Here is an 11,683-nt window from a genome sequence, read left to right as displayed (position 1 = left end):
ACGTATTTTTTGCCGGATTATATTAAACAAGGGAGGAGTTACTCAAAGTTGAATCTTGAAATTGGACAAGGTGATTACGTTCCCAAAGTGAGTGTTAGCCGGTCATCACCTGTTTGTTGCATTTTTAGCCGCAGCCAACCTTTGAACTTCATTTGAGAGCTGATTGCAAGATTTTTCCACTGTAGACCATTTTTCAAAATTAACTTTTAAGATACTAAAAATACTGCTACAGAAAATTGACCAATAAAAATATTTATCTCGTCTTTTGCTTTCTCTCATGTTCATAAGTCAAAATTTACATTTTTGATTTTAAATCAGAAGGTGGTTTTAGAGTTTTTTCATCGTAGTTTATTTTTTAATTATTTACTTTTATAAAAATTTTATTTATAAATTATTTTTTATTTATAAATATAACGTTTGACTTTTTAAATAAAAAAACTAGAAAGGGGCGGAGGGATTAGTGAAGAGGAGGGGTACAAGCAATGCATTCATTAACTAACCATCCATAAAAGCAGATCAAGCTAAGCTCACCTCACTCCCCTCCTTCCTCTCTCCGCTCTCTCTTTCCCCAACCTCCCTCCCTCTCCTCTTCTCTTCTCCCTCCAAAAATCCCACTCGCTTCCCGCGATCGGAACGCCGCAGCCACCACCAGAGCACTCGCGCCGCTGCCATTATCCTCCTCCTCATCATCATCTTGTTCTGTCATCTATGCAGTCTGGTTATCCCGAGCTCAGTTCGTTTCTTGGCGGTGTGGTGTGTTGGTTCGTCGTCGGTGCAGCAGCTGCGGTTGCGGTTTCGTTTTCCTCGCGGTTCATCGGCGACGTCTGATCCGTCGTGAGAGTGAGCGGCTCCCCCCTCTTGTCGCATCTCTCTCGCTCTGCTGCTAGCTGCTTCTTGATCAGTTTCTTATCGTCCCTGTGACTTTTTTTTGTGAGGAGAGTGAGGGGGTTCGTGAGATCCAGTCCACGGAGAGAAATCGCATGGTTTCGTGGTAATCCTCCCCCAATCCGGCCGAGCAATCGGTTTGGTGGTTCTTCCTGATCCGAAAGATCCATTTTTTGGGAGGAAAAGGTCGGAGCTTGTTCTCTTCCGAGGGGGTGCTCGGGCTCGCCGGAGATGGCGCTGCCGTACGCTGCCTCGCCGTACGTGCTGTCCCTCCTGCTGCTGCTCTCCATCCCGGCGGTGTTCCTCCTCGCGCCCCGCCTCCTCCCGCCCAAGACGCTGCCGGCCATCCCCGACGCCGACGAGACCGACGACCTGGCGCTCTTCCGCCGCGCCGTGCTCCTCTCGTCCGCCCCCTCCAAGGACTCCTCCGCCGGCGCCGGCTCCAGCTCGCTCTTCGGCCGCCGGCCTCCCCCCAAGGTGGCGTTCCTCTTCCTCACCAACTCCGACCTCGTGTTCTCCCCTCTCTGGGAGAAGTACTTCGCCGGCCACCACCACCTCCTCAACCTCTACGTCCACGCCGACCCGAACGCCGCCGCGTTCACCGCCCCGGACACCCCGTCCTTCCGCGGCCACGTCATCCGCGGCAGCAAGGCCACCCAGCGCGCCTCCGCCACGCTCATCTCCGCCGCCCGCCGCCTGCTCGCCACCGCCCTCCTCGACGACCCCTCCAACCACTTCTTCGCGCTGCTCTCCCAGTCCTGCATCCCCCTCCACCCCTTCCCGACCTTCTACCGCGCCCTCGTCTCCGACAATGGCGGCCCGCGCCGCCGCCACCGCAGCTTCATCGAGATCCTCGACAACGAGCCGACGCTCCACGACCGGTACTACGCCCGCGGCGACGACGTGATGCTCCCCGAGGTGCCCTACGACAGCTTCCGCGTCGGCTCCCAGTTCTTCGTGCTCGTCCGCCGCCACGCCGTCATGGTGGTGAGGGACAGGAGGCTGTGGAACAAGTTCAAGCTGCCGTGCTTGACGAAGAGGAAGGATTCTTGCTACCCGGAGGAGCACTACTTCCCGACGCTGCTCGACATGCAGGATCCCCAAGGATGCACCAAATTCACACTCACCAGGGTCAATTGGACGGACTCCGTCGACGGCCACCCGCACACCTACCAGCCCGAGGAGGTCTCCGGTGAGCTCATCAGGGATCTCAGGAAGTCCAATGCCACGCACTCGTACATGTTTGCGCGCAAATTCGCGCCCGGGTGCCTCAAGCCACTGATGGAGATCGCCGAGTCCGTCATCCTGCGAGACTAGATTTCACAGGGCGTGTATTTGCAGAGATGAATGCAATGAGGTAATTCAAGTTCCTTGTTTTTATGCAGTTCCTATAATCTTTAGGTGTGCCTGAGTTCTTTATTTGGCATGAGAAACCTAGAGTAAGACTGTTAGGGCACTACTAATTTTATTTTCAGAACATCTATTAACAAATTCAGAGTAGATTGTTCTTTGATTCTACACTTCCTCCATGAGGGTTTATATTTCTGGTTCGAAATACTAGTAGTATCTGAACACTGACTTTGTGATCACCACACCGACATATTGTCGTTTGTCATTATCTTTACCTAACTGCAATTCTCTGAATTTCAGACCAATTATTACACCGACATATAGTAGTTTATATATACTCCACCATAGAGAAAATATGGTGAAAATTATCTGATGAGATTTTTCTTGTTATCTTGCAGGGCTGAGATGTGATGAAGAAGCATAAGCTGATCCATCCATCCATTCCCTTGCAGATTCTCCAGAGAGTAGAAACCAGGACCAACCAAGCCTTGGTTTACTTTGTTTCCTTCAACTGCACTCGTCAAAAAGATGGTGCTGCTCGAGAGAGCACGATGGTGGTGTTGGTGGCAAAAGGGCCCCAGCTGCCTCCTATGTGAGTTTTTTTCTGTATCTTTTGTCTTCCTTTCGAATTTGAGCTGAGTGGTGGCACAATGAGGAGGGACAAGTTGTTGGCACGTAATTAGGGTAGTTGTTAGCATGATCATCCTATGTATTACATGGAGGCAATCTGTCGATACATGCAGTGATGGTTTGTAGTGTATGTTCATATTGCATATGTCAATATCACGCCCTTTTCGTTCGAAATGTATCATTTGTATCATGTAAACATATCTTCTCTTTGAAGTCATATTCTGGCAATTAGGTGGTAACTACTAACTACACCTGCCTTTCAAATCTGATATCTGGGGGAGGAAAGGGCCAATGTTTATGGCCTAACAAAAAGGTGAATCAGTCAGCCTTTGAAACCGATTTAAGTATGAGGATTATGCTGATGTTTTGGATGGATTCAGTAACTCTGATATGCAGATTACTTCTAAATCCTTTGTTAGTTAAATCTACTTGGGAGGTGTCATGTGTGAAACTGTAGAAGCAGTCAGTGTAAGAGTTGTCCCTTTCTTGCCCCATAGATGAATCTTGCACTTTTCCATCTTTTCTTCTCCTTGTTTCCCTTTTTCCTTTGTTTTCTTCTCTTTTTAGTTGCTTCTTGGTAGGGAGGTTGGGTGCATGGAAAGAGACCCTGGGTATGCATTACATTATCATATGCAGACTGGGGATCACTCAACAACCATCAACCCATAAAGGCAGCAACTTTGTCCCTCTGGGAGCAGATCCCAAGTATTAATCCATGAAAGCAGCATGGTGATATGGTACCAAGCGAGCAGGTTTCCTGTCTCTGTTGCACTAGTGCTGTGCAGATGCTCCAGTAATGTGGTTCCGCTGCTTTTAACATGCTAGTAACATTTTCGGATGCAACTTTGAATGCTACAATGATGCAAATCTTAGCCTGAACAGTGGTGCACCTACTATTACACTATGCTAGTACTAACTATAGTTAACTACTCTTGTGACTTTGTCATGAATAAAGACATGTGACTGTTCTGAACATTGACACAGCCCTAAATTTTCCATTTCATAAATATAAGATGTTTAATTTTTCTACTTGCAATGTTTGACCATTTGTCTTATTCAAAAATTTAGTACAAATATAAAAAATGATAAGTCGTGCTCAAACTTCTTTCGATAATAAAGTAAGTCACAAGTAAAATAAACGATATTTTCACAATTTTTTTTTGTATAAAACAAATATTCAAACATTAAAAGCAAAAAAGTCAAACATCTCATATTATGAAACGAAACAGAGGGAGTAGTTTTTATTGGGATGTATTTGTAAAACCTGGTAAAATTATAGACAGTGAGACAAACATGCACACATGATTTTCTTGTACTCAAGCCTTGTTTAGTTTCTACAAAATTTTCCCAAAAACATCACATCGAATATTTGGACATATAAATAAAGTATTAAATATATATGAACATTAAAACTAATTACATAGTTACAGGGGAAATCGTGAGACGAATCTTTTGAGCCTAATTAGAACATGATTAGCCATAAGTGCTATAGTAACCAACATGTGTTAATGATGGATTAATTAGACTCAAAAGATTCGTCTCGCAATTTTCAGGCGAAATCTGAAATTTATTTTTCCATTCGTGTTCGAAAATCTCTTCCGATATTCGATCAAACGTTCGATGTGATGTCTTGAACAAAATTTTTTGCCAACTAAATAACCCCTCAAATACTTCAAATGGAAGAAGCTTCGATGCTTGGAATTTGGAAAGATTTGACTTGATACATCTACCGAAGTCAAAACGATATGGGCATATGCCCAGGGGTTGGTAGGATAAGATTGTACGTACTTCTTGCGCCGTGTTCATTAGTTCGTAGGAGCTTCGATGCTTGGAATTTGGAAAGATTTGACTTGATACATCTACCGAAGTCAAAACGATATGGGCATATGCCCAGGGGTTGGTAGGATAAGATTGTACGTACTTCTTGCGCCGTGTTCATTAGTTCGTAGGCCGTGTTCGTTTGAGCGAGGGTAAGTTAATTTATCCTAACATAAAAAACATAGTAATAAATTAGTATATAATTAGTTAATTATTAAAAAATATAAAATAGATTAATATGATTTTTTAAAATAACTTTTTCTATAAAAATTTTTTAAAAAAATATATACCGTTTAGCAGTTCGGAAAGCGTGCACGTGAAAAAACGAGAGAAATAAGTTAACTTATAAGGGCAACGAACGCGGCCTTAGTACGGATTGGTGGTATTAACATCATTCAACTGTCTCACATAAGCTTGCTGAATGCCTGCAACTGATGACTGGATGCAGTAGTCAAGCATATTTTTCTTGTTAGAGTTAATTGGGATCAATGGGATGGCAGGAAAAAATGGTTGCATTGCTGCTGGGATGATGTTTTAACTGCTGACCTCTCCAGCATAAATGTGTTGGTTCAGTAGCTGTGGTGGAAAATTTGTCTGTTTGGTGAGGTATGGTTGGTTGGTGTATTAATAAATTGAAAATTAAAGACAGGCCACAATTTTTTTCCTTGGTTTCATGTCTTGATTTCACACCTTGTTTCAGTGAGCTGAACTCCCCAAGGGTTCATGGACCTCTGAAAAAAATGGCCACCAGTGCTTAATAATTCCAACCGTTCCAAAATAGTAAAAATATAAGGATTCCAAATTTTATTTTATAATATAAGTATTTTTAGCACTATTTATAATAATACTTGTTACATCAATTACTTCATATTTATTTTTTTCCATTTTACCTTGAATCCTTGACCTACCATCCATCTCCATTCATTCAATAGTTATTAAGAAACATCAAAGTATTTTCTTCTAACACTAATTTATACTAAACAACATATAAATATTTATATTTTGGAACGAAAAGAATAATCGATATATGCTCCCAACAATTGTATTGTTGCGCTCTGCTATATATGTTTTCATCTTGCAGAGAGATCACTGAATTTTGCCACATGTTGTAAACAACTTTGCTTTTGGTACATTTACACTTGAGGTTGAAGAAACAGCTCAGAAAAAGTTCTGTTATTACACCAGCTAAAAAATTTCTCAAAAAAAAAAACAAGCTGAGACAGAATATCAAGTCTGAAATTACCCAGGATCACAGGGCCCATAAATTTCATAATCCAGCCCAATAGGTAGAGAAAAGGAGGCCCATACATAAGAGTCTATGTGCTTTCTTCTCTTGGGCAGAGAGGCAGTACCCCACGTTCAGAAAAGTCGGCCCATTTAAATCCTCTCTGAAATAGGCGTAGCACAGAAATTAGCTTGGGCAGCTTTGCAGAAAGAAGGACGCCTTAGGACGCAGTTTCTCTGACGTAAGTTAGACGGCCACAAGTGGCTGATATGTCGGTCTATAATCTATGGGTCCATATGTCAGCCACTGAGATCGGAATCGGAGAATCTTGTTCGTGACGTCTTCATGGCCAATTTAGCATGTAGCAATGAGACGGCGTTTGTGTAAATATATAAACAATGAAAAATATCGTTAGAAAATGTAAGTTGAAAAACAGGAGAATTAGATAGATAAATAGATTAAAAGTGATGAATGGATGAATGATTATCTAATTTTTATGATAATATTTGATGTGCAAATGGAATGAATTAAGTATTACGAAGTTAAATGGTTGTCTTAAAAATTTATTCCACGAAAATAATATATATAAAGAATCATGCCGTTTTTGAGCTTGGTAAAGGTACTTGTGATAGTCCATACTTTGGGATTTTATCATTCTTGAAAATATACAATAAAATATCATATTTTGTAGTATAAAAAGTGTTAACTCTAGCTATACGATACATTGGAAATGTTGATACCTCAAGATACCAGTATCTAGACATACTAAAAATTTGATAACTCCGGTTACTATCTCAGGAACCATAAAATTTCTTCCATATTTTTTATGATATGTATAGACAACCATTCTGTTATACTCCCTCCGTCTCATGTTTGACTTTTTTTACTTGCAATGTTTAACCATTTGTCTTATTTAAAAAATTATGAAAATATTATTTGTTTTGCTTATAACTTACTTTTTCAAAAGAACTTTAAGCACGACTTGCTATTTTTTATATTTATACTAAATGTTGAATAAGACGAATGGTCAAACCTTCTGCATTATAAAACGGATGTAGTATGTCAATAAGACTTTGTAGTCATATTTAAGTTTATACAGATATTAATGAATCTGAACATATAATATGAATAGAGGATGAAGTATTGGACTACCTAGCTGGACCTGAAGATGTAGACTGCAGCAGAAGCGATGCATTAGTTGAGTGCATCCATGAAATCTATCCAACTTTTCATTGTCCTGTGAAAAAGGCAACCCAAAAGCCAGTACCCAACATCTTACAAAAGGCACTGCCCAAAAAGGCTGCAATTTAAGAAAATCAAGGTGGGGATAAGAACAAGATGGTGCATGGAAAAGCAGAGAAGGGCAATGACAGAGAGTGGCCTCCAGTGCACCACACACTGATGAAATATGCATGCACCACCACTGAGATAAAAAGATCAAATTCCAGGGTCCACATCTTTCAGATGTAACATTATTCAGAGCAAATCATGGCAATTATACCAAATTATAATCTGCCGGTTTACATGTAAAAAAGGCAGGTGACAGGTGGTTTCCATGTGCTAACAGAAGAGTGCTGGAGTTCCTGGAAAGAAAAAAAAGTATGACAGTTAGGATAATCCAAATGACCAAACTGTGACAGATAAAATGGCCATGTTATAGTTGCACAGTTGCTGTTTTGCTAATTGCTAGTTTGGCTATTTATGTTTCCATCTCTTGTGTTATTACACAAGGTTTGGCTCTGTTCTTTTAGATACTCATTCTGGTACTTAAGATCATGCTCAAAATACGCATCCAATCGAGGATCTAGTATTATTGGTATTATGGGTCTATGACATATAGGACTAATAGCCAAATTCTATTTGGCTAATAGATTAGTACATGATTAATTAATTATTAAAAAAATATAAAATAGATTAATATGATTTTTTAAAATAACTTTTCTATAGAAAATTTTCATAAAAAATACACCGTTTAGTAGTTCGGAAAGCGTGCACGTGAAAAAAGATGGGGGTAGGTACCTAACTGGGGTGGCCAAACATGGCCTAATGGGCTGTTTGGGACAAGAGGCTAAAGTTTAGCCCCTTGTCCCATCGAATGTTTTAACACTTATTATAAATAGTAAACATAGATTATTAATAAAACTCATCTATAATCTTAGACTAATTCGCGAGACGAATATGAGCCTAATTAATCTATGATTAGTCTCTGTGATGCTACAGTAAACATGCTCTATTTATAAATTAATTAGGCTTAAAAAATCGTCTCGTGGATTAGCACTCATTTATAAAATTAGTTTATTTTTATTAGCTATGTTTAATACTTCCCAACTATTCGATGTGACGTAGGGCTAAAAAATTTAGCTCCATTAAACAACCCCTGAGTCTATTATGGAGTGGATCCCTATTTTTCTCCTGATGACAAGGCATTAGCCAAGTAGCCATGTACTTCCAGCAATTTTTGGATACAAGAGCCATATATATTGGCCACCATCAAATCTAATCAGCAAGAAGAGTTCAGTTGGAGGAGGTCAGAATTTGAGACTAAACAAATCAAAAGGCTGTTTACAACTTGCATCTTTCGAAAAAGATCAGTCTACTCGCCAAAAGATCAGTGGACAATATTATGTATTTTGCTTAAAGGTCATTATATTCAAATTTGCTTCTAGAACATGTACTTCTCATCAAAAAGGGCTAACTAGAACTGGTTTCTGTTGCAAGGATGGCAGATAAAGTGGTATTCTGGTCTAGTAGCCACTTCTCCACTATTGAAGTGGCCTTTAAATTACACATTTAGGGGCCTTTGATTTGCTGGAAAAACATAAAAAAATTGTAAGATTTGAATCCAATAGGAAAGTTTCTTGGTTGGTCCTTTGAAACAAAGATTGGGGATCCAACAATCTTATGAAGCACTAATGGAATAACCCAATCTCCCTGAAACTTTCCTCAGTCTCTCTCCTGTCTAATTCATTTGCATTTTCTAATGACTATTCAAACAATCATTCATGTATTTTTCCTATATTTTTCATCCCATTGTTGCATTCCAGTCAAAACCCTTCTACATTTGTCCTATTTCTTCGTTTTTTTTCCTAATCGTGCATTTTGAATGGGCCCATACTCTTGCCAATCAAAATCCACATCTTGCACTAGAATGTAAAGTTTGGTAGGTTTCTCAGTTTGTGGATAGAATTATCAGAGCCTGAACCCATTTGGGGCATTGGATTGCTCATTGGGTGCTTTGTTCTTTAGGGTTTTCAAAAGACATAAATTTATTTTGCACTGAATTGATGATGAAGTGCTTACCGAAAAGAAAGAATGCTTAACATGAATGTTTGACTGAACTGACTCAATTACAATGCCATATTGTAAAAGATGTGTGCACCTTAAATAAGATAGGCAAGCATTTCATTGTTGATATCAAATTGAGGCTAAATGAATCCTTTTCCATGCAACTTTTGCATCTCCCATACTTGCTCTAGCTACTTTTGCATCTTTATCAAATCAAAAAAAAATAATCTCTTGCTTTCTTCATTTCATAACCATTTCTTCCATTCTTACCCCTGTTCAGAACAGGGAAACTTCCTAAAACCTTTTTCTGAGTGAGTGAAAATTGAGGCCAGCTCAAACTGACGTGGACTTAAAAAATATAGAACTCTAATTAATAACCTTCATCTAAAATGACCCCTCATTAGCTGTCCTTTTTACTTTCTTTCCATCCTTTTTTAAGCTTTACACATCTATCTGGCAGATTAATTATCTCATTAGCTTACTACTAAGTGGAGCATGAATGAGCTTGGTTTTGGTATGAAAACCTCAGCCTTGTGCACTAACAATACGCGCGTTCTGACTCCATTAGCACTAACCATCATACTAATTACTCAGTTATTATTGTTAGTACTGCCGTTGCTATTTTGTCAGTGATGTATTCATACTGTCAGTTACGTGATAAACTCCATACAATGCTAAAATGTAGAACATGTATTAAAAAGTGTATGCTGAGATATCCAGCAAATATTATTAGAATTAGAGGGTACATGATAAACCCCCGGTGGTTGCACAATTTTTGCACTGCATGGGTGGCTAACAAATTTGGAGCCACAACCCATAAATGGCACCAAACATTGATATACGGTGGTACTACGTCCGGTCAGAAATATTTGTTGCTTAAGATATAATTTGGTCAAATTATAGAATTTCGACAAATAATTTTGTGTTAAAATAAATTTATAAAATCTAATAGGTTTATGATATTATGATAGTACTTTTTGATAACTAAGTATTTAAGAAATTATCTATGGTCAGAATTTTAGAAGTTTGATCAAATCTGGTTTAAAAAAAATATTTTCGGAGAAAGTATAATTTAGCTTGAAAATATAATTGTGACATGTATGGTGCTAAAAGCGAACTAAGTGTGTTGTACCATAAATGTCGCAACAAAGTAAACACTAGCCAACCTTAGAAGAGTGTCCAGAAAGTTATGTGTAAGTTGTGGTTACCCATTGGTAAATGAATGGTTTAGTAACATTAGTCTAGTTTTGTACTAGCAGTAACTTGAGGGTTAAAAAATAGATCTTTCTGTGTCATTGACATGTTCCTGATCTGAAGTTCTGGATACCTAATGCATTTCATCCATTGACTTGAGAGTTAAAACATTCTGTTGGCAACGTGGAGGCAGCAATGGCCCTGTAGACACTGTACTATACAACTGTATAAAACCAGAACAATTGGGGCAGTTACTATTGTTATTTGGTGAGGATTAGGAAAAGATTCCCTGACACGCGAAATAGACGAGCGTATTAGGATATAATTAATTAAGTATTAGTTAAAAAGATTGATTAATATAATTTTTGTTTATAAAATACAATGTTTATAGGTTTGATAAACGGAAAATATCGTCCGAAGGCTGCCTGCCAAGCACATCCTATTCTATCGAGTTAAAAGATTATCTTTTCTTCTGTTTAGGTTTATAGGACAAAATATAAATTTTTAATCTTAAATTTAGAGTTGATTTTGATTTCTTTATTGAAGTTTATTTTTTAGCATTGACTTTTAAATCGCTAAGAAAACATAAAAAAAATATTCATAATCTTTTTTTTACGTTTACAAATACAGCATTTGACTTTTTCCATAAAAACAAAAAAATCATCCTCGCCGTCCCTCTCAATGGCAGATCAGAACCGGTTGTTACACGCTATGGTATCCGTCCATTTCGTTGATAAGCGAATCAGATCGATCATTAGCTACAGTAGTCAAAACGGCATACTATAACGCACCTAGTTGAATCTGAACCATCCGATTAGAATATTGATGGCTACCATGAAATTGCTTATAGTGTAGTAGTTGAAATACATTATTCATCGATGAATGTCCACTAGTTATCTACTTGACTATAAAAATACATTAACCATTTTTGAAAATAGACCTAACAAATATTTAACCAGAATAAATGGTGCAAGCAAAATAAGTATTACCTCCGTCTCGAAATAAATTTATTTTTTAGTTTTTAGATACAATATTTTGACTTTTTGTTTTATTTAAATTTTTTTGCGATTAATATTTTTATTATTACTAGATGATAAATTATAAATAGTACTTTATGTGTGACTAATTTTTTTAAATTTTTGTACAATTTTTTTAAATAAGACGAATGATCGATGCATTGAGCACAGAAATCGAAAAATAATATTACCGTACGACGGAGGTGGTAAGAGAAAATTTTTAAAGAAAATATATTTTAAACGTACGAAGTAAAAACTTCGTGCAATATCCCTCAATGGC

The 11,683-nt window shown here is 38.4% G+C and overlaps 1 protein-coding gene across 2 annotated transcripts; it reads left to right on the top strand.

The window, feature by feature from the left end:
* Positions 1-542: 542 nt before the first annotated feature.
* LOC102704661 (glycosyltransferase BC10-like) lies at positions 543-3,061 on the top strand. 2 transcript variants are annotated; one of them, XM_015843335.2, is made up of 3 exons: positions 543-840; positions 939-2,242; positions 2,634-3,061. In XM_015843335.2, the coding sequence occupies exon 2, from the start codon at positions 1,117-1,119 to the stop codon at positions 2,200-2,202; it is 1,086 nt and encodes a 361-aa protein (XP_015698821.1). In that variant the 5' UTR covers positions 543-840; positions 939-1,116; the 3' UTR covers positions 2,203-2,242; positions 2,634-3,061. The 2 variants fall into 2 exon arrangements, with proteins under 2 accessions (XP_015698821.1, XP_006664213.1); XM_006664150.3 differs by having other exon boundaries at positions 543-2,242.
* The last annotated feature ends 8,622 nt before the right edge of the window (positions 3,062-11,683 follow it).

This window comes from Oryza brachyantha, chromosome 12 (assembly GCF_000231095.2).
Source record: "Oryza brachyantha chromosome 12, ObraRS2, whole genome shotgun sequence".
Lineage (NCBI taxonomy): Eukaryota > Viridiplantae > Streptophyta > Magnoliopsida > Poales > Poaceae > Oryza > Oryza brachyantha.
This window is presented reverse-complemented; position numbering and strand designations above follow the sequence as displayed.